This window comes from Chanodichthys erythropterus, chromosome 14, assembly GCF_024489055.1.
Source record: "Chanodichthys erythropterus isolate Z2021 chromosome 14, ASM2448905v1, whole genome shotgun sequence".
Classification (NCBI taxonomy): Eukaryota; Metazoa; Chordata; class Actinopteri; order Cypriniformes; family Xenocyprididae; genus Chanodichthys; species Chanodichthys erythropterus.
This window is the reverse complement of record NC_090234.1, coordinates 42773364-42797521: the sequence shown is the minus strand read 5'-3', so window position 1 is coordinate 42797521 and position 24158 is coordinate 42773364. Positions and strand designations below refer to the sequence as shown.

Here is a 24158-nt window from a genome sequence, read left to right as displayed (position 1 = left end):
ATGAAAGATGACCACGTATCAAGGACATTTTTAGATGCTACAAAATATTTTTATTTTGCAGTATCTGAAAATCATAGATACTGTGGAACTGATGACAACTGTACACTTGACCTCCTGGTATTACTGAGGACAAAAACTAAGCAAAATCACAATTAACCACTAAATTCCACTTCACTCACCAACCACAAAGGGGAGGTGTTGCATCTCTGTGAGACCATCACAAGTTCACATTTGGACTTTTGTACAGATTGCAATAAACATGAGCATCTGCATGAAGATATGAGAGGATCTAACAATTGTTCTGTTGTTGATTAGTTTCATTATAAAGTCAGCAAGGAAGGACAACTTTTAGGCCAAGTATTTTTCTCCACTACACCTTTTGTTAGGGTCAGCAAGGGGGGGGGTAATAGAATAATATTTACAAAAACAATTGCAGAAAAAATAACATTACAATGTCCAGAAATCAATTCAAACAGTACAGGATTTTAATTTATCGACACAGAAGTCATGTTTAACGTGATAGTTTCATCTTTACTATAGTAGCTAGATGTAAAAATGAAACTATCACAGTAAACATGACTTCTGTGTCGATAAATTAGATAAATTATCTACTATACTATATACTTCTCATCAGTGAATAAATATATAGTTTCATACATAATAATTATGTGCTTTAATGGTCTAGTGGTATGTGTGCATTTTGTTTTGTGATATCACTGGACGAATAGACAGTCTCCGCAACGGTGTTAAGCGTTAGACTCAAGTGCTCGTCTGTCAGTGAAGACTGCGCAGTGTGCACAAGCGCCAAGAGAGAACTGATAACAGCGGCAACGAGCACTCGCAAAAAACAACACATTCCAGCAATAGATCGCCTCTTAACACAAATGAACGATTTGCTAATTAAATGAACATGTTTCTTTCTATTAGGTACGTCCATGGTGCGATATGTTTCAAAAAGTGGTCAGGACAATATCGACCCCGGCAAAAAGTGGTGAGGACATGTCCCACTTGTCCCACTTGCAAATTACACCTATGTTAAAGTGTAATTTTTAGCTTTAAATGGAACTTTTAAGGACCTGTCAGGTTTATGTTTGTATTCATAATTTTTTGTTTGTTTTTCCTTGTTTCCTGTGTTTCTGTTCCTGTTTCCTTTGTTCCCTATATGTTTGCTGCCACTCTTTTGTTACCTTGGTTACCAATTATGTTTTCCTGATATGCTTTATTTTAACTGTTAAAATAGTCAACGTGACTACAGTGGTTCAGCCTTAATGTTATGAAGTGATGCATGCGTGTGGTGAGCTGGCCAATAATGAGTTGTCATTCTGACGTAGAGCCTGGAAGCGCTGCAACGTAAATAGCATAGGAGAATGACAGGGGAGAGATGAATTTGTTGAATAAAGTCATTATTTTTGTTTTGTTTTGTGCACAAAAAAGTATTCTTCATAACATTAAGGTTGAACCAGTGTAGTCACGTGGACTATTGATTTTACTACTTTTCTGGACATTTGAAGATGAACGAAGGTCTTACGGGTGTGGAATGACATGAGGGTGAATGACAGAAATTCCATTTATGGGTGAACTAACCCTTTAAAGTTATCTCTAGCAGAAACAGAACAACAGCCTTCCTTTACTGTATGAGACTGATCAGCTGTGTAGGACATCTGCAGCAATCTGACAGGATTGTCTTTGATGGGAGGGAAATTGTCCCACATTGACAGACAGGAAAGCTTTCACAAGTCTATTTACTGAGACTGTGACTTAAGTCCAATTACAGACAAAGCCTAATTAACATGCTAAATTAGTCTTTCCCAGTGGGAAATAGCAGGACAGACCAGTGGTGTACTTGAGTGCTCAAGATGGCATGACATGGATACATACTGCATTATATACATTAGAAATAACCTACTATTTTTGGTAACACACCATCTACATAGGTACAGCATAGAGTTTTAGGACCAATTCAATGTGATGGTATAAGCAATTGTGACAATTAACAGATCAAGAAACCACACCTGCCAAAACTACAAAAAGATAAATCAAGGAAAACTGAGTTATGAGTTTTGTCATATTTCTAAAGCCACTGCTGCTGTACAATTTGTCACATTGGTGCCGCTAAAGCTTTATTGACAATTAAAGTATGAATTGGAGGTTCTTGTGTCTTGTACACTTTGACACACTTGCTAATTTTTGCAGTTTATGAACGCTTTGTACTAATGTAATATAATAAATATTTCTGCGATAGTTTTTCTTTTATTCTACATAGTGACAGATTGTGATTTAATTAAACATTTAAAAATTAGAGAATTTTTTTTGTTTGCTCATCACTGCCACCTATTGTGCAGGTGTGAATTTTGGTAATCATTTGATAATCAGCCTAACAAATACTCATATCAGTCTTAGGGGCCGTTTCTGTTTTGAACTGGAAAAAAAAAAGTAAAACTGTGTGTGTTTTGGCCATTCGTTTACACGAAAAGTGCATTTTGGGAGCTTGAAAATGCAAACTTTTGAAATTGGGTTTCAAAGTGCAAGCTTTTGAAAACGATACCATTATCATCTCTGTGTAAACTAAATAAATGACAATTTGTGAAAACAGTGATGGCATGTGCATGCATATTACTGTGCATGTTAAGTATAGGCTCATATTGTTTCTTTACAAAATGACGTCCCCAACTACTGGCCTGGCATGAATAATACAGTGTTTTTATTTGTTTTTGCAGATCCGTGAGTTTTGACAATGCTGTATTGCAAAATCTTTCATTTTTAGTTGTTGTGTAAATGTGCCCTTAGAGAGCGGTCACATTTACCATTGCTCGCAAGTGAAATCCAGTCATTTTAATCAGAATCTGTGCATGAGGTTGAAATTGTTCCCCACTGATATTTTTTCTCTAACAGAAAGTTGCTTAGTTTTAAAGTGGCTTCTGTGTGATCTGTGAACATGCATCACTACACTATTACCAATAGACAACAAACCCTTTTTTGCCTTTTGTTTCACATCTTAATTTTGCAATTAGTATAAATAGGCATTTACTGTTCATTACCACACCCCTCTTTATGCCTTATATGGACAAATTCCTTTCGTCCCATCATGTGTTTGTGTCCGCTGCATGGGTAGATGTGCTGGTTGTGTGAGAGGGGAAGATAAAGGGATCATACAGGAAGAATGACAAAAGGCGTCATCATCACTGACCTTGTTTCTGAATATGTGACTAGATGGTGTTAAAGGTGTAGTACAGGAGATTGAATAGCAGATGTATCTGTGACACGTTATTCATTCATGAAGTGAATTTATGCAGATGCTGTTAGATAAACAGTGATGAAAAGTAGCTGTGGAGAGGCAATTATGTGCTGTTCTGATTACCAAGCACTCTTGGCTGAAAGACATTAGGAGGACAAAGTCTGGGTTAAGAGTAAGCCACTATTTGCTCTGCATGATTGGCAAGTGTTACAAATAAATCAATGCGGCTCAACAAATGCACTTACTTGAAGGCAAAGTATTTTGCCATTATTTCGGTGTTTTACCTCTTTAGAAACTTATTATCAAATTAGCATATACATTGACAAAACACACCAAAAGCAATTTTTTTCTTTTTAAAAAGAAAAGGGGCCCTGTGTGGAATAGACATGGATATCATTTCAATTTGATCAGCCATTCAGCAATCCCACATCTCATCAAAATTCTGCATTTAAACTAGGCTAACCACAAGAAAGACTTGTTGCTTTGAGAAGCAACTAGTAAATTGTAAGGTTGAAGTGATAGTTCACCCAAAATGAAAACTGTGATAATTAATTTGATTTCATGTCATCAGTGGAACACAAAAGTAGAATTTAAGAATATTAATGCTGCTCGAGGGCAATAACAGTAGTGCTATCACGTGTATGTTCTGTTTAGTTCTCTTTCTGTCATGTCTGCATTAGTTCTCATTAGTTACTATGGTGTCTGATTAGTTCATCTTCGTCCAGCTATTCCTGTTTAGTTCCCTGATTTTCTATGTGTATTTATATTCCGTGTTTTGTTCAGTCCTTTGTCGGTTATTGTTTGTGTCAAACGTGTTCTGGACCTTCTGAGTTTGCTAGTTTGGATTAAAAACCTTGTTATCTTCATCATCTCCATGCGTTGTACGCTTTCTAACACATTAAGTGAATACTCAGCTAACAAAAATATGTTCTAAAAATGTTTTGCTAATGTTCATATTAAGTTATGAAAACATTATTTCTGAATGTTCTCTGAACGTTTAAACGGGTTTTTAAAATGTTTCAAAAACATTTTTTTCTTGGTTATGCGATCACTATGGAAGCATTCCATTTGATCATTTTGCAAACATTATGGGAATGTTACATTGTGTACTTCCTCAGCATCCCATCTCTGAAAGATTTCACTCATGAACTCACTGTAATGGTCCTTATTCATCCTTTGTCATATTGCTTTCGAGGTGATTGAGTCAAACCAAAGCACACTGTTTCCTTTTTTGGTAATTTTGGTCTCACTTTAAAAGGAAGCAGCATTTGATAATGGCCTTGAACATTTCTCTGTATACCTTCCTTTATACCTTTAGCTCTTCAAGAAAGAGAATGTCATCTTGGGATGCCTTTGTGCTCTCTTCTTATTCAGTGTCTTTAAACTCACTCAAGGACATGAATCACATCACCTGGTGTGATAGAAGGGAGCTCCTTAACTGTAATGTGATGACAAAATCTACTGACTCCAGGCAGATTGAAATGTGGTGAAGAACAATCTACAGTGCACAGTATAAATGAGTACACCCCCTCTGAACAAATACAAATGATGTATTTTCTTTATGATCACTAATACAATTCATAGAAAAATGGCAAAACTAAAATGTATTAAACATATACATAAAAAATAAGTAAATTAGCCAATTTTGTTTAAATTAAGGATTGCAGAAATGTGTACACCCTAGATTTAATTCAACAAATGTATAATATTCAAGCAATTAGTATGCCCTCCATAATTTTGAATATATTACTCTGACCCTTCTTGGCACGGAGTGTACAAGTTCATGACAAATTGTCACATATGTCCTGTTTAACTCCTGGATGATGAGCTCCTTAAAGGAACACTCCACTTTTTTTGAAAATTTTCCAACTCCCCTAGAGTTAAACAGTTGAGTTTTACCGTTTTCGAATCCATTCAGCCGATCTCTGGTTCTGGCGGTACCACTTTTAGCATAGCTTAGCATAGTTCATTGAATCTGATTAGACCGTTAGCATCACGCTTAAAAATGACTAAAGAGTTTTGATATTTTTCCTATTTTTAGAAGTGGACTTCTCTCTCTCTCTCTATATATATATATATATATATATGCATATGTCACTGCCCTCCTACTGTGGAGGGCAGTAATACACTTAGCAGCGTCTACACTGCTGAATTTCTACAAGAAGAAGAAGAGAGCTAGTGTAAGACGAGCATTTGTGGTTAATATATATATATATATATATATATATATATATATATATATATATATATATATATATATATATATATATATATATTTTTTTTTTTTTTTTTTTTTTTTTAGAAAATGACTGATCGTTTTGCTAGATAAGACCCTTATTCCTCATCTAGGATTGTGTAAAGCCCTTTGAAGCTGCACTAAAACTGCAATTTGGACCTTCAACCCACTGGTAACTATTGAAGTCCACTTTATGGAGAATAAACCTGGGCTGCATTTCCCAAAAGCATTGTAAGCCTAAGTTGATCATTGCCACCAATAGAGCTACGATCAACTTAGGCTTACGATGCTTTTGGGAAACGCTACCCTGGAATGTTTTAATGTCTTAATTTCTTTTCGACTGAAGAAAGAAAGAAAGACATAAACATCTGGGATGACATGGGGGTGAGTAAATTATCCAGAAATTTTAATTTGAAATTGAACTAATCCTTTAAGAAAGGATAGACTCTCCGACTGATGATTCCCACACTTTATTTGAATGTTGGATGCCATAAGATGTAATACATCTCCGTGACTCATTGAGAATCAACATAAAAGCTTATAAAAAAAAGAAAACAAAACACCAAAATGAATAAACCTTGAAACAAACATAGAAAACCAAATACAAATAAGAAAACCTAATCAATAATTTATACATACCTAAACATCATACAAAATAACAACAAACAAGTAATCTTGATAAAGAAAACAAATTGAAATAACAAAAACATAAGTCTATAATTGTACCTTGTTCTCCATTTAAACCAGGAGCTAAAACCTTTTAAACTCCTTGTAAACTGTGAACCTTTGACGCCGTGACCTTGTGCGTTTGAATCCCTCATCTCCACCGTGGTCCGTCAGCCCTAGGATTCCTCCGGGCTCCCTCATCCCTCCAGATCAGCCTCAGTCAGTCATCGCTCTGCATCCACCATGGACTTCTGGGTCCATCCCTTCAGCTCCACATGGTTTCTTCTTCCCTCCAGGTTCCCCATTGTCTTCACTCCCTCTGTCAATGCACTGGTTTGCCTCAGTACCGCCGATTCATCAGCTTAGTCCCGTTACTGATTTTTCAGCTCCAGCATGGTGTCTGTCTCCACCGACTCCTCCGCTTCCCTGCCCATCACCAGCTCCACGCCCACCTCCAAAGCCCCTCCCTCCTCAGGTGTACTCGTTATGGTGTGAGGATGCAAATTCCTAAAGGGGGGGATCTACTGTAACGGTTTCATTCGGTTTCAGTTTGCCTGTGTTCCTGATAATTTGTTAATTATTTCACACCTTGTTCTGTTTCTCTCTTGATGAACTCTAGTGTTTATAAGCCCTGTATTCTTTCAGTTCTTATCTGATCGCATTTGAGTGGTTGTAGTACTTTTGGGTTAAAACTACTCCTTATTGAAGTTCTTTGTCGTGCACCTTATTTATATACTACAACCCATGACAACATGCTTCAAATAATACACAGAATGAAAATAAAGCAAATAACATATTTTTTTTATTTGCAGTTTAAAGGTACAATATGTAAAATTTTTGCAGTAAAATATCCAAAAACCACTAGGCTAGTGTTATATATTTTGTCCAGCTGATTACAAACAATATCTCTAATGTTTTCAACTACTTGTAAATCATGAGAAAATTCCCATTCTAAACAGTGACACGGGGCAGTGCAGTCGCCTGTCAATGACGTCATTTACCTTTGTTACCGCCTTTACTGACGTAGAAACCACATGACAATAGTGCCGTGGACAAATGCGGAAGTAGTGTCTAGCGTCCAGCAAACCACTAGCTTGCTTCAAGCAGTTCCTTATTTACTTCTTGCACGTTTTATGGTGGATTGTGTTACTTATTTATGGAACATAATTACTGTTTACCATCTGCCGCTGGTTCTGTCGTCAAGGACAGCTCCCGTAAAAGTCCCGCTGCTCGTGAGGCGTGTGTTGATCAATCGCTCCAGCTCCTCGTTCAGCTCCCGCAACACTCACTCCTGCTCTTCTTCATACTACAGTAACGTTAATAATCGCATCCACGAACATGAGTTCTTCCAGACTCCAATCCCTATTCTTTTGCACCGTCCGTTGAGATGGAGACCACATGTCCCAAGTTTCCACTTTAAAACTTGGCGTCATCAAACTACGCCTTTGTTTTGAATAGGCTTCTAGCGACCTCTAGCGGAAAAAAATATCACAAATTGTACCTTTAATTACTTCTTCTTCTTCTTTTGTTTTTTATGACAAAAAAGTTTTATATCTGTAAGGAAGGTGACAGAATCTGTACGCCTCAAGAAAAATGCTAATTATGGTACAAACCCGATTCCAAAAAAGTTGGGACACTTTACAAATTGTGAATAAAAAAGGAATGCAATAATTTACAAATCTCATAAACGTATATTTTATTCACAATAGAATATAGATAACATATCAAATGTTGAAAGTGAGACATTTTGAAATGTCATGCCAAATATCGGCTCATTTTGGATATCATGAGAGCTACACATTCCAAAAAAGTTGGGACAGGTAGCAATAAGAGGCTGGAAAAGTTAAATGTACATGTAAGGAACAGCTGGAGGACCATTTTGCAACTTATTAGGTCAATGTGCAACATGATTGGGTATAAAAAGAGCCTCTCAGAGTGGCAGTGTCTCTCAGAAGTCAAGATGGGCAGAGGATCACCAATTCCCCCAATGCTGCGGCGAAAAATAGTGGAGCAATATCAGAAAGGAGTTTCTCAGAGAAAAATTGCAAAGAGTTTGAAGCTATCATTATTTATCATCCAAAGATTCAGAGAATCTGGAACAATCTCTGTGCGTAAGGGTTAAGGCCAGAAAACCATACTGGATGCCCGTGATCTTCGGGCCCTTAGACAGCACTGCATCACATACAGGAATGCTACTGTAATGGAAATCACAACATGGGCTCAGGAATACTTCCAGAAAACATTGTCGGTGAACACAATCCACCGTGCCATTCGCCGTTGCTGGCTAAAACTCTATAGGTAAAAAAAAAAAAGCCATATCTAAACATGATCCAGAAGTGCAGGCATTTTCTCTGGGCCAAGGCTCATTTAAAATGGACAGTGGCAAAGTGGAAAACTGTTCTGTGGTCAGACGAATCAAAATTTGAGGTTCTTTTTGGAAAACTCGGACACCATGTCATCCGGACTAAAGAGGACAAGGACAACCCAAGTTGTTATCAGCGCTCAGTTCAGAAGCCTGCATCTCTGATGGTATGGGGTTGCATGAGTGCGTGTGGCATGGGCAGCTTACACATCTGGAAAGGCACCATCAATGCTGAAAGGTATATCCAAGTTCTAAAACAACATATGCTCCCATCCAGACGTCGTCTCTTTCAGGGAAAACCTTGCATTTTCCAACATGACAATGCCAGACCACATATTGCATCAATTACGACATCATGGCTGCGTAGAAGAAGGATCCGGGTACTGAAATGACCAGCCTGCAGTCCAGATCTTTTACCCATAGAAAACATTTGACGCACCATAAAGAGGAAGATGCAACAAAGACCTAAGACAGTTGAGCAACTAGAAGCCTGTATTAGACAAGAATGGGACAACATTCCTATTCCTAAACTTGAGCAACTTGTCTCCTCAGTCCCCAGATGTTTGCAGACTGTTATAAAAAGAAGAGGGGATGCCACACATTGGTAAACATGGTCTTGTCCCAACTTTTTTGAGATGTGTTGATGCCATGAAATTTAAAATCAACTTATTTTTCTCAGTTTAAACATTTGATATGTCATCTATGTTGTATTCTGAATAAAATATTGAAATTTGAAACTTCCACATCATTGCATTCTGTTTTTATTCACAATTTGTACAGTGTCCCAACTTTTTTGGAATCGGGCTTGTACTTGATAAAGGTCAAAATAGGACAAGCGTTGTGAAAAATAAATAAATAAATAAATAAATAAATAACACCACAATCACAGACATTCCTTTCCAGTCAAGATTAGATTTCTTAGAGAAACCATGAGTTAGCTGTAAAATGTGGTTTTCTTGTCATATTTTATGTGTCTTCATGTCTTTTCATCTCATTAAGAAGTGCAGCTGCTGAAAAGCAGTCCAAGAATCATTGCTTGTACATTTTGTAGATTGGCAAACCAAATTGCCAGGGTGGCGATGCTTTATCTTAGGATGGCATGCAGTGGCTCCTTGTCACCGTGGTAGATTACAAAAACACTGGATGAGGGTCATTATGATTACTGCCTTTGATCAGACACCTCAACTTAAATGAAAATAATCTGCTGACAGTGAAAATCTACATTGATTTTTCTTTGTTTTCTTCACACTTCACATTCCATATTTCATCTCAAACGCTTCCTTAAACAGGCATGGACCTATTTTAGCTTTTAATAAAACATTGTGCTCTATTAGTCGTTACAGTGGTGTGGTGGTAGTGCTGCAACTGTGACACACTAATATATAGAGAAAATATATAAATAATTCTAACACAATTATTGAAATGGTTTATGACATTTCTGCATCGTGTAGATTTTTTTTTAAATTAATAATGATTATTTTTATGATTTTTATATTTTAAGATAGAAAAAGCATGGTAGGAAAATTGTATAAAATCTACGCTTAAAGGCATTTGAAAAGTAGTAAATATCAATGCCAAACACAATGGGGCTTTAATATTTAAAAAAACTTTAATTTTAATAGGCCTACAAATGGAGCATATTTATGAAGAAAATTAAAATCTCAGCCATAAATGAATGATCAGCAGCATTCAAAATGTAACCGACAGCGATGGCATATTGCATATTATAATTATGTTTTTAATCTTTCCACATAATGATTTGCGATAGATTTTCTTTGTTCTCATTATTTTCGTAGCCACACTGGAAGCAGAAGCTGTCTTTATTTATCCGTTATGTAGGCTATACTTGCCACATTAGCCTCTCTCTCTCTCTCTCTCTCTCTCTCTCTCTCTCTCTCCTTTTATATTTGCGCTTACAACTTTTCTGTTATTTGACAAAACAATATTTTGTTGCTTTGCTTCCCCGATAGCCATTTTCTTGCAATTCCAATCATTAATTTTCTTGTAATGTGGACCAATATAAAATGGTAAGCTCTTCAAAGTAAAGCTCTCGCAGTTTAAGTCGGTCACTCACTGAGGGGTGTGTGAATTTGAGTGTGTGCTCTTTATCTGGATCTGCTCCACGGCTTTTCACGGGCCACGTCACGTCACGGAGGGGGGAAGAAACAGATTCCTGAGCGCTGCTCGAGTTTCCTGCGATCACATCCTCAGATCCACATCTACAGCGGACCGAGACGCTGCGCTTTCCCTCCTACAACACACTCAATCGGCTTTTCTAACAAAAATGGTGAGAAACCTGAACACTATTTACAACCTTTTACACAGTCTAAACAACTTGTGTTGTATTGCTTTGAACGCTTTCTGTGTTTGTAATGTATTTTCATCCCTAATCTTTCTTCTCTACGCCCGTTACAGATGTTTCGATGTTTACCCGTGCTTTTCCTCCTGGCTGTAGTCTGCTGTCATGCTGAGGTAAGTTAGCCGTTATGAAGCCCATATTCGATAAAGAGAAAATCTTTTTTGGGGGTAAATGTGTTTATGGGGAAACCGGATTACAGTGTCTCTGAAATCCAACTTGCATCTTATGAACTACAGAAGAAACCTGAGTCCGGTCAACTAACAACTTAGAACAAAAAGCGGCAGGCTAATGATTATTATATTAAAGCTGAACTCAGTAATTTTTTGCTAATTGAAAAAGTTTTACACATAATGGAAAGAATGTTTAATGATGTTTGCTTACACTCCAGACATCCATATTCTAGAGAAAAAAAAAAAAGAAAAAAAAAAAGGTTTTATTCTGCATGGAGCGGGTCGCAACCTCATGGGCGGCGTCATGTTGACATCACATGATCAGTTGTGCGATTGTCTAATAATATTAATACTGCCAGTGATGGTATTACTGACAAATTATAGTTGGTTACTGATTCTAAATTGCATGACAATCCATTACATCAAAGTAGTAGGGTATAATCGGACTACTTTTAGATTACTTTTAGATTACCTTTGACCTAACTCGTTTATCATATTGTCTTTAATAATACAATCTTACACCATATTAATATAAAAATGCAAAGAGAAAGAAAATATATTCCATTCTTTATCAACAACATGAAGTGCATTCAAAATGCTATTACATTACGTAAGGGTTTCCCAGACTGGGGTTGGTGAGTTTAATGAAAAGTTGTTAAGTAATTAAATAATAATAATAATAATAAATAAATAAATAAAAAACAATCAAAACAAAAGACTTAGTGAAAAAAAAAATGTTTACCTGCATGTCATATGACCATTAGCTGACATCAGAGAACTGTGGATTTTATTATTAATTATTAGTATTAATATTATTATTATTGACTTAGCAATGAATTATCATTTATCAATTGATTATGAATAATTTACTGCCATTGTGAGAATAACGTAATCATGTAGTCAATAAAAAAGTAACCGCAGTCAGATTATAATCTAATTACAGGTAATTAATTTTTGGAATCTGATTGTGTAATCCATATTCCTTTCACAATGTTTCATGGCTTTTTTAAATTTATTTATTATATTATTATTTCTTTGGTAAATATATGAATAAAATTTAACCTAAAAATACATTACATTTGATAAGATTTAGCTCCATGCACATACTATTTAAAATATATACCATTCAATGAATAAAAATAATATGTAAAGTGCATGTATTAAGGGGCTGTTTATAAAGAATGTTGGACCAGCTGAGATGTCAAGATGCATCTGTCACAAAACACACATTTACTTCACCTGGTTTGTGTTTGTGTGGTTAATGAACTCTGTGTGTGGTGAGGGCTTGGTGGCCTTTACATTGGGAATTCAAAAGAGCTGTAAACAGACAGCTGTTAAAACCAATCAGATAACAACATGTTTGGTGGTGTTTGGTCAGTGAGTTTACACTGATTTCAGTGCTCAGATGCAGCTGCTGATGGGGGCCATATGTTGTCTTTGTCAGTGTTGTGTTAATTGTGTTCTTACGCTCTGTAGTGCAATAACAACCTGCCAGGTGAGCTGCATTTAAGCCACACAACAAGAGGAACTCAACCAATGCAAACGCAAACATTCTTGCACCATATTTTAATTTATATGCACTGTGAAAATAACCTAAGCATTTGTTTTTCATGCTTTTTTACTTTTATGTTTATGTTTACAAATAACACACATTTTGGTGAAAGTTGTCCCGAGTGCCAATGACACATGCATCAAGAATGTACTTCCTGTGTAAAACATCTGCAGTTTCTCAAACAAGCACAAATATACTGTGTGCTAAAAACAAAGTGGCTTTAGTTTTAAAAATGTATTGCATGAGATTCCCAAGCATTATTTATTAATTTGAATGGATACTACATTTGTAGTTAGAGCGTGCTATTGTATTACAACACGCACAATATTGTGTGGTAGACCGCACTAGAATTATGTGTAAGTAATTTCATGCTGACAGGCTTGATAAGAAAACACTTAAGCTAAAAGAACAGCAACTCATAATGGGTGTCATGCAACCCGCATGATTCTTCCCTCCGCTATTCACGCAGTTCATGCTGTGGTTTGTCTCTATCTTGTATCTCTCTCAGTGGGGGCTTTGGAGCTGTCAGAGCTTGTGTTCCCTAAAGGCATGATATGCTGCTTACATAGACAAGCTCTTAAAGAGTGTCACCCCAAATTAAAACACACTGAATTTCCTACTCCTACAAATACAGTTTGTGCTGGGAGGATTTTATAGTGGGTTGATAGAGTGTTCACATTGTTAGTGGAAGTGTATTGATTTGTGTGTGTGTGTGTGTGTGTGTACAGTATTGGAATGTTCATTGTTTTGATTATGTGCATATAGATTGTGATCACAATGCAGACCATTTTTATTGACCTTGAATCTTCCCCCTTAATTTTCTCCATATGGATTTGTAAAGAAGAGAAACAAACTAGCTCCCACATAAATCATACATTTAAGCAACTAAAAATGAAAGACTGTAGATAATTTTTTTTTTTAAATATTCAGAATTAATCTTATGCCATGAAATATTGTGAATGATGTAATTGAATCAAAAATGAGTTTACAGTATAACACTTTTTAAAGTATTGGTTTTGAGCATATAAACAATTGTATTGTGAAATATCTAGATACAGACCAATATAAAAATAGTTTGAGAGTCTAGAATTACGTCATACGCAAAGCTTCATGGAAGTTGTCGATTTTTGCCAAGTTAAAGGATTAGTTCACTTCAGAATTAAAATTTCCTGATAATTTACTCACTCCCATGTAATCCAAGATGTTTATGTCTTTCTTTCTTCAGTCAAAAAGAAATTAAGGTTTTTGAGGAAAACATTCCAGGATTTTTCTCCATATAGTGGACTTCAGCAGGGTTCAAAGGGTTGAAGGTCCAAATTGGAGTTTCAATTCAGCTTCAAAGCTCTCTTCGCGATCCCAGCCGAGGAATAAGAGTCTTATCTAGGGAAACGATTGTTCATTTTCTAAAAAACAAACAAACAAAAAAATATATGCTTTTAACCACAAATGCTTGTCTTGCATTGCTCTGTGATGTGCCACGCATTACGTTATCATGTTGGAAAGGTCACTCGTGATGTTGGCGGAAGTACCGCGATAGGGTGAATATCATTGTCTCTTTCCACTTCAAAATCATCAGACATCATTGTTTTACCTTTTTTATAATGGGCGTTACTGGATTGGTTCTTCCGCCTACATCACGCGTGACCTTTCCAACGTGATTACGTAAAGTGTGGCACATCGCAGAGCAATGCAAGACAAGCATTTGTGGGTAAAAGCATAGAAGTTTTAATTTTTTTCTAGAAAATGACCTATTGTTTTGCTAGACAAGACCCTTATTCCTCATCTGGGTTTGTGTAGAGCCATCTTTCTACACTGCTCTGCACATTTTTTTATCTCCCTTATTTAACACACCTGATTCAGAGAGAGCTCCATGGACTGAAATAAGTGTGTCAGATAAAAGAGACATACAAAACGTGGGTCCTGAGGACTGGAGAACCACTGGTGTAAGACCCTTTGAAGCTGCATTGAAACGGCAATTTAGATCTTCAACCCGTTGAAACCCAGTGAAGTCCACTATATGGGGAAAAATCCTGGAATATTTTCTTCAAAAATCTTAATTTCTTTTCGACTGAAGAAAGACACAAACATCTTAGATGACATGGGGGTAAGTAAATTATCAGAAAATTTTAATTCTGAAGTGACTAATCCTTTAATTAATCAGTAAATATGAAGTATTGCATGGTAACAGCAGCTTCTATGATTGGGTAGTGTAGTTTTTCACCAGTAACTAATTTTTTTTTTTGTGGCATCTACAGAAGCTCATATCACTGTGGCAGGTCCTAAATGAAAGGTTTGCACATTATTGCCAAACAATTGTCTATACAAAGCAAATGAATGGGTTTTATGTTTTCAACACTTCTGTTGCACTCTTTTGGAGGTTTTATGATTTGCTGTCAGCAAGTAAAAGTAAATAATTAAAGGTATAGTTCACTTCTGCCATCATTTACTCACACTCATGTTGTTCCAAGTCTGCATGACTTTGATTCTTTGGTGGAACACAACATACGTTATTATGAAGAATGGTGGTAACCAAGCACTTTTGGTTACCGTTGAATTTCATTGTATGGACAAAACAAAACACAATGACACCTGAAAGTCATACAGGTTTAGAATGACAGTGTGTAAATGATGGGAGAACTTTCATTTTTGGGGGGTAAATTATACATATCTATCATCGTGTAAAGGAACATAAAAAAAAAAGAATCCAAAAAATAGCTTTCAGTCTGTCTGGTTCTCTGATGTTTACAGGATACATTAAAGAAAATAGAAGAAATCACTGTTCAGAATATGAAACATTGTCACGCACACACAAACACATTATCACAAACTGTGGAGGAGAATGAATTTCAGCTCTTCTCGAGGCTCTTTTTTTAAAACGGCTAAATGTAATAGCAGAGGCAGGATAATGCAGTTACCTTGAGTTGCTTTCTACCTGCGTTTCTCTTCTGCCTTACAGCAGGTGAATTGACTGCGCTTTAAGCCCTGATAAAAATAGAAGTTACCGAGGGAAAAAGAAAATGAGGGAGAAAGAGAGAGTGAGGTAGGGGAAAAAAGAGGTGTAGTGAAAGAGGACACTGTCAGGGTCACAGTGCCCCGTCTGCTGGAGCTATAGTGATCTTTACGGAGGGTAATGATCTGCTGGGATTTCAACTATATACTGAAATTATTGTTTTGATCTTTCCCAATGCAATGCTTTTGTCTTTCAAATGTATGTGCGCTATAGCTATAATTTTGTTCCTAACGCATGTTAGTGGCTGTGCCAGAAAAGCCAGCTGCCTCACTGCCTCACTGCCCAGTCAGTCAATGACTTAATGTCTTTGTATGAAGGCTCCTCATATGGAAACTGGTTTCAGACAGGCTTCCAAGGCACCATAGCGTCATGTCTAATGATCTAAAACTCATTCATGTGAGCTTAGGAAATAACCTAGGAGCTCAGAAAGACCTGATGAGAACTGACTGTTAGCATTCCCATTCATCTCAATGAAACCCTTTGAAATCTATGTAAATGTGACTTGCCAAAAAAAAAAAAAAAAAAAAAAAAAAAAAAAAAACCCTTTCGTCAGAATACACAGCTACCTTGGAGAATTACCATCAATGGAGAAACATGATTTTTGCATCTAACAGCAGGGCTAACCACTGAAGCTAGCCAGTTAAATGACCCATTTTGGCAATAACCGAACAATTTTTAATGACAACAGTACTTCTACAGGCTAACAATGTATATGTTTTTTTAATTAGTTAACATTTTTATTCTTTCATTATTTCCACCACCCACCAAAATGCACACAAAGGACACATCTGCTGCCATCAACCAGATCTAAAAGCTGGAATGCACTGTACAATTTCACAGATTTTTGCCCCCAATTACAATTTGGACAAGTCAAAGCCAGTTGCTCAAAGTCAGAGCAGATACAAGTTGGCAGAGTTCATAGGAAATCACAGTGGGAATAGACTCTGTTTTTTTAGCTTCAGATTCCATCCAGGGGATGTAAAACAAGTTGTGTTATTGGACCTATTTATGCCTGGTCATTTTTAGGCCTATTTACACCTGAGTTTTTTCAGATTTTTTTAAAACTGTTCCATTTACACTTGGCCACATAAATGTATCCCCACAAAAATATATATATATAAATCTGATCTTAGGAATTTAAGGAGTTCACATCAATGAAAGCAACAGGTATGAACTGCATTTTATTTCTCATCAGCTACCGCAATATGAGAGAGAGAGCGGCATCAGCGCTGGTAAGATCATTTGGTGTTACTACATTTAATGAAAATGATTGTGTGTTGACTTCAGGATACGATGTCAAACTTTTCAGTTTCATTTGTAGCACTTTGCGCGCATGGCCTCGCTGAAGAGATAGGCTTCTCATCTGTAATGGGCAATGTCATATCTGGCTAACAGGAGCCGATAACGCGCTCTCCCATGGTTGTTGTTTTGGGAGGAGTAATGCATTTACATTTCATCTGGAATCCATCTCAAACCACCTCCTGAAGTGGTTTGAGTGTTCAGATTGAAATCAGTCTCAAATTTAAATGCATTTTGGAGGACATGTACACCTGGTATTTTCATGATCTGACAGCTATCCGGTCAGAGAAAACACATGAAGTGACCAGGTGTAAATGGGCCCATTGATAGTTTGAGCTGATTTTAGAACACATATTGTTTTTATTTGTTGTGCGTCTCCTATTAAAGAGGCACATGATTCTGCGTGTGTTTGTGGTGTTTGGAATAACTTGAAAGTGCGTGACCCTCAGCCGTTTAGTTCTCAAGGCCCAGATGTCTAGTGTTTTAAAATCTGTTCAGATTTGAAAATTTGTGTAGTGTATTCCAACCTTTATTTGACAGGATGTTACTGAAACATTGGTTTTGGACTTGTTGTCTGCATACCTCCATATAATGATACACAGCATTTTTCCTGTCAGCACAGTCACTATTTATAAAGCTTCACTAAAATGCTTTCAGTAATCTTTTGCAATGAGGATCTGGCAGAAGGAATTTTTACTCCCTCAGGGTGTGAGTCTAGTGTCCACAAACAGCTGGTCAATCTTTTATTAAGGGGATATAAACACACTCCAACAGGCAAGAGACTCTAAAAAAATATTTTTCTTTTCTGCATTTCTCCTCTTTTCTAGCCTGCTTCCTAATCTAGTTGTCTAATAAACCTGAAATTGTATATTACGTTGACTCTTTAAAGAATTGTTTTAGTTGCTCTATGAAAGTTGCTTTAGGTAAAAGTGTCTGCTTAATGCATAAATATATACAGTACAGTCCAAACGTTTGGAACCACTAAGATTTTTAATGTTTTTAAAAGAAGTTTCGTCTGCTCACCAAGGCTACATTTATTTAATTAAAATTACAGTAAAAACAGTAATATTGTGAAATATTATTACAATTTAAAATAACTGTTTTCTATTTGAATATATTTCACAAATTTATTCCTGTGATGGCAAAGCTGAATTTTCAGCATCATTACTCCAGTCTTCAGTGTCACATGATCCTTCAGAAATCATTCTAATATGCTGATCTGCTGCTCAAGAAACATTTAAAGTGTACAATTGTACAAAATATGTGTGTACAATTTTTTTTTCAGGATTATTTGATGAATAGAAAGTTCAAAAGAACAGTGTTTATCTGAAATCTAATCTTTTGTAACATTATAAATGTCTTTACTGCCATTTTTGATTAATTTAATGCTGAATAAAAGTATTCATTTCTTTAATTTCTTTTCAAAAAAATAAAAATTCTTACTGACCCCAAACTTTTGAACGGTAGTGTATAATGCTACAGAAGCTTTGTATTTCAGATAAATGCTGTTCTTTTGAACTTTCTATTCATCAAGGAATCCTGAAAAAAAAAGTACACAACTGTTTTCAACATTGAAAATAATCATAAATGTTTATTGAGCAGCGAATCAGCATATAAGAATGATTTCTGATGGATCATGTGACACTGAAGACTGGAGTAATGATGCTGAAAATTCAGCTTTGCATCACAGGAATAAATTACTTTGTGAAATATATTTAAATAGTACACAGTTATTTTAAATTGTAATAATATTTCACAATATTACTGTTTTTACTGTATTTTTAATTAAATAAATGTAGCCTTTGTGAGCAGACTAAACTTCTTTTAAAAACATTAAAAATCTTAGTGGTTCCAGACTTTTGGACTGTACTGTATGTAAACTAAACAGAGCTAAAATGTCAAAAATGTTCATTTTTTCATGACAAATCTCATCAAATGCTTAAGGCATGATCTGTCTTTGATTTTCTTTTTTTATTGAAATGTTTGAAATTTAGAAAATACTAAATACAAGCTTCTCATCTCAGTCTTTGTATAATACGTATGCTCTCTTAACTCAACAGAATGTTGTTCAAATTGTTTTTGAATAATCAAGCATGACCATATAAGAAGGGGAATTGTTTGCCTGATAATTTAACATTTTGTCCCATTTTAATAGTCATTTGCAGGCCCTCATAGCATCTGAATGCAATGATTGATTAAAATGTTGGTAGATTTCCACAGAATTGAATATCCAATTGGTACCAATAAAAGTATAGCTCATAGTTCCATTTAACACATTTTACCTGACAGATCAAAATCAGCAAAGAAAATACAAAAAAGTCTGCAGATTCTGTTTGAACCTGGTCATGTATTGGTTTAGACTGACAGAAACAACTAAATGCTAAAAGCGAACTTTAGTGCAGACATAAAAGACTTTTGTTTGAAGAACAGGGTTGATGCAAACTGCTATAATTGTTGTGTTGCTCAGTGTTGCTTTTCAGCTGTAATATATTCAGTGTCTCAAAAACCATCTGCTGCATATCAACTTTAAAAAAAAAAAAAACAAAAAAAAAACATTTCATACATATCCCTTCTTTTCTGTTTTTATTTAGTTTTTTCTATCTGTCACAAACATGCCTCATGTTTGATAAGCTTTCACTCTTATCTTGATTCCACTCCTTTTCTTTGTTTTCTCTCATATGTCCTTCATCAGTGTTCTGTAGTTTGCATTGTTTACCATCTGTTTTCTCTCACCCATTTTCCTTCGTCATTTCCCTCCCCCAAGTCTCTCTATGAAAGCACAGTGTCTTGTCACTGGCTTTGTGCATGTGTTTTATGGCCTTGTTTTGTAGCCATCGGAGCTTGAAAGAGCCTTGTAATGAGAGGAAGGAACAGACAGTGGGAAGGATGAGGTGATGAAGGAAATTACACAAGGGATCAAGAAATTTAGCTCTGCTCATTGTGGTACTGGTACATGAGGTGATACAGGGACAAAGAGAGTAAAGGAAGACATATTAAAGAGACATTTAGCCCACTGTATATTCTTGGTTATATCCAAAATAAACTATTTTTTGTGGTATACTTGTTGTTCTACACAAAATCACAGGTTATCAAAACGAGATGTGTAAACGACAGTCTCAGGAAAGCCCTGTGTAATTAGGGTCCAGCATACCCTGAGACATTTCTTAGGGGTGTTCTTTTGTTCAACAGCTAGACAGACAGAGTGCAACAGAGTACAGGCATTTTTCCTTAAAAAATCATAGTTTATAGTTGAAAAGCACTTTATTTTACAGTCCTGTTTCACATGACCATACTATGTATTAGGTACTAACTTCGAACTCACCCCTCAACCTTAACTTATTTTTAAACCTTTAAAAAAGATAAATATTTTGTTTACTTGCATGCCATGTGATAATTAACTAACATCAGCAAACTTAACATGCAAATGTTTTGATAAATTATTCAAATTTAATATCTTAGGGAGTACATCAAGTCAATATTTTTTTGACCGACAAATTTTTTTCTCTTCATGCTGCTGTTTATTTCTCCTCATCCTTCAATTATCAATTATCATTTGAAATACGACAACATTCGAAGAGTTTGGTTCCAAAACGCAATAACTCCATTTTGATTATTTTTTTTCAGTAAAAAGGTGTTTTCTTTACCAAGAAAGTGGCAAGATGAAAACCACTATTTTCTGTTTCAAACTTTCACATAGCATACAATTCAAATCTACATTTTGATTTTAAAAAGTTTATTATAAAAACGTAATATTTTTTCCCCAAAATGCAATAAATCCATGACACTTTTTTTTCAAAATGCAAATGTAATCCATCAATATAAAAGTTATTTTTCAAATTGAAAATGCACAACAAAGTTGATTCACATATATGACAGAATCTAAACTTTGCCAATATTTATCTTATATACAGGCATTTTACTAAAAATACATTCAGCCGTCGCTCCCAAAATAAATTCAATGGGTCATCTTGTTAATGTTATAAATTATTTGTTATCACCGATTAAAGAGTATCTGGCGCCACAGCACGGTTAAATAAACAATAAAATATAAAAATATAATATAAATATAAAAAATATATTTATATATTTATAAATATATATTGTATATTTATATAAAATATAAATAAACAATAAATAAAAAATAAAATTTGCCGAGTACATTGGTATTAAAAACGGCTTTTCAAAAAAGCCTTCAATGTTTACAGTGGGTGGAATGGTGCGCTGCGATTGGTTGAGCGGATATATCGCGTTCTGCAGAAAAATTAGGCTGGCGTTTGTCGCGTTTTGGAGAGAAAGGGAGAAAACATGACAGAATAACACACCGGATATCGCATTTTGCGCAAAATTAATAAATGACTTTTCAATACCGACCAGATACAATACTGGTTTTGGCGGAAACTCTATCGCATTTTGGAACCAAACTCTTCATTTTAAACATTTTAACAACACTTTGTCCAGTAGACACTGACAATAAATACAAACATTTCATACACTAAATATCTAGTTCAGTCATGAAACTCTCTGCTGCATCTGCAGCCAATGATATTGCTTCCTCAGCAATTAAATAGTTTGGGTCAGTGTTTGCTGTAAGTCTACACCAGACACGACTTTTTTCACATCGCGCCGCAACAGCTAAAAGCTGTCTACACTGAACGCGATGACAAACCAATCGTTGCAAAGCACTTGGACTATGTCAGAAATAGAATGGGCAATCAGTTTACTGTCGGGAATTTGTTGTGTCGCGCCACGCCGCATTCAGTGTAGACCAGGGGTAGGAAAGTTTGGTCCTAGAGAGCCGCTGTCCTGCTGAGTTTAGCTCCAACCTTAATCAAACACACCTGAACAAGCTAATCAAGCTCCTCAGGATTAGTAAGGCTATAGGCAGCTGAAGGTTTTTTTTCAGGGTTGGAGCTAAACTCTGCAGGACAGCGGCTCTCTAGAACCGAACTTGCCTACCCCTGGTGTAGACAATATCACTGATTATAATGGGTTCTATTATCTTTTGACGTGTTGCGTTGCACCACTTGCGTCCAGTGTAGACATGGTGTTACACTGCATTAAACCCTCCACCTTCCCCAGCTCCACCTGTCTAGATCTGCTCTGGGTAATTTCATGTATGCTATTTGTGCTGCAGCAGTATGTCTTGTCCTGTGGATGTATTGATAGTAGCAAGTCTCTGTACTTGTTCTACAGCTGCATCAGCAATATTCAACTGCAGGAGCAATGTGTGTAGCAGATCTACTCCGCCAAGACCAAATACATTAACACTGGTCATGTCCATTAACATGCTAAACTATTGAGAGAGTTATACAGTAAAAACAGTTCAACAAAAGTAGGTTCACTACAATCTATTACAACGTAAAATACCGCAAACTTGCATCAGGCGTCTAGTGGGGGACAAGAGTGTGGTGTCCTGGGGCCTCACGATACCATAAAACGCCTTTGTTTGTACTTTGAATACATTACCATAATACACAGCTAAAGGGATGCTAATGATAGCTAAGAAAACACAGCAATGTGTAGCCATCTCTGATTGAGAATACAACATCCATCTACTCGCAGACAGGTCCTTCACCATATTGTGGCGCCTTGTACAAAGAACAAGGCCATTGGTAAGAATGTGGGACTGAAAACAAGCACACTTCCTTCTCCAAACACATGTCAGCCATTAACCTAGCTCTCCCAGTCCATGACCCTTCAGACAAAACCACAGCAGACAAGCCGGGACTGCTGGAACAGAGCCTAGATTCAGATGGTAGGCGGGACATAGACTGAGAAAAGTGAAAGAGAGAAGTTGGCGGGATCTACCAAAAGCAGAAGACTGGCTGTAATCCTGAGCGACAGCCAAAATGAGACAAAAGAATAGAGACCAGAGAGGAATAAAATGGATCGATTCACTGAGGTGCAGCAAGAGATGGTACCACTTGAAAGGAAGTTTTAAAGAGAGAGATGGAGGAGAGGAAAAGAAAGAACATGTAATTACAGCAGCTGAAATGTAGGAAATAAAAAAGAAAAAGACTGTCCCACGCTGCCCGCAGTGTGCTGGCGTCCATCCACCATCCCATTGCCAAGACCAGATTTGGAAACTGCTGAATGGACATTAAAATTGTGTCACTTCGCCGATAAGATTGTTTTTTGGATTCATTTGTGGGAGCTAATATTTTATTACAGTACTTGCAAGGTAGCATTTATTGACTTACTCAAATAATTTTTGCGAATAATTCAGCCTGGGCTACTTAACAGGCTACAAGCTGTGCTGTTTTATAGATAATACAATCTTAGATAACCAAAAGATCCTGTGTTTAATGATAACATTTAATATACATTACCATTTCATTATTCATTCTTTCTAAAGTCTGGTCAGAAATCACGAGATCAATAGTGATTCTTTTATTCCATGGGGTTGTTATTCTAAGGTACACTGTTAACTTAATAAAAAGTAAATATCTTCTAGACAACATCTTAACATCTTAAAGAAAAGAAAAAGTCAGGGCCAGCATTTTTGATCATTTTCACTAAAATGTCATAGACCCCAGAATACTTTGTTGTATCTAAACATACATATATATCAAAAGAAAGAAGAGGGTCTCTGCTTTTAAACAAATTTGTATTTTAACTGCATGCTTTCCTCAAATCAACACTTGAATGTGGGTAAGTTTCATAAAAAAGCAACATTTTGAACAAAAAGCTGAGAAAATCGTGCTTTTGACAAAGACTATGTCCGGATTGGATTTAGAACGATGATCAAAATATAGATGTAGAAGAGCAGAATTCCATCAACACCCCTAAAGCTTCACAGTCCTAAACCTCCTGCTGGGTCGACATTTCATTCGGTAATGTCAGGCATTGATTAATATGCTGTTTAATGTTTGATGATCGCTAAATTTTACATGTGCGTAAGCAATGCTTCTATCTTTGTTTCTGCTGCTTCTTCACCAGTGTTTTGATCAGGAGATTCTGTACTCTTTCAGAAGATGCATAATAGCGCCCCCTACCATATAACATGGATTGCATTGTGTCGTAAAATTCACGTAAAATTCCATCAATGGCAGGGAAAGAGTTAACAGATTGCTTTAGTAATTTTAATGTAAAAGCCAAAGTCCTTTTAGCCAAGTCTAGCTAGTCTTTGTAGACAATTGAAATGGGAAAAAGAATGCTGTTATCTTTCTTGAGTCCTGTGTACACCCCCTCCCAATGCACATTTGCAGTTCATCTTATCTCTGTCCCACTGCTACAGAAGAATCTGCTTGGCTCTTTGGAACTTTTAAG

At 36.1% G+C, this 24158-nt stretch overlaps 1 protein-coding gene across 2 annotated transcripts in view; it reads left to right on the top strand.

Annotated features, from left to right (window-relative positions):
* Positions 1 to 10579: 10579 nt before the first annotated feature.
* Positions 10580 to 24158, top strand: part of fstl1b (follistatin-like 1b) — a 60238-nt gene continuing 46659 nt past the window's right edge. Inside the window, exons 1-2 of one of the 2 annotated variants that reach the window (XM_067408751.1) lie at positions 10580 to 10786; positions 10915 to 10971. In XM_067408751.1, the coding sequence (XP_067264852.1) occupies positions 10784 to 10786; positions 10915 to 10971 (60 nt within the window). In that variant the 5' untranslated portion in view covers positions 10580 to 10783. The remainder of the gene's footprint in view (positions 10787 to 10914; positions 10972 to 24158) is intronic. The other variant, XM_067408750.1, reaches the window with a different exon arrangement.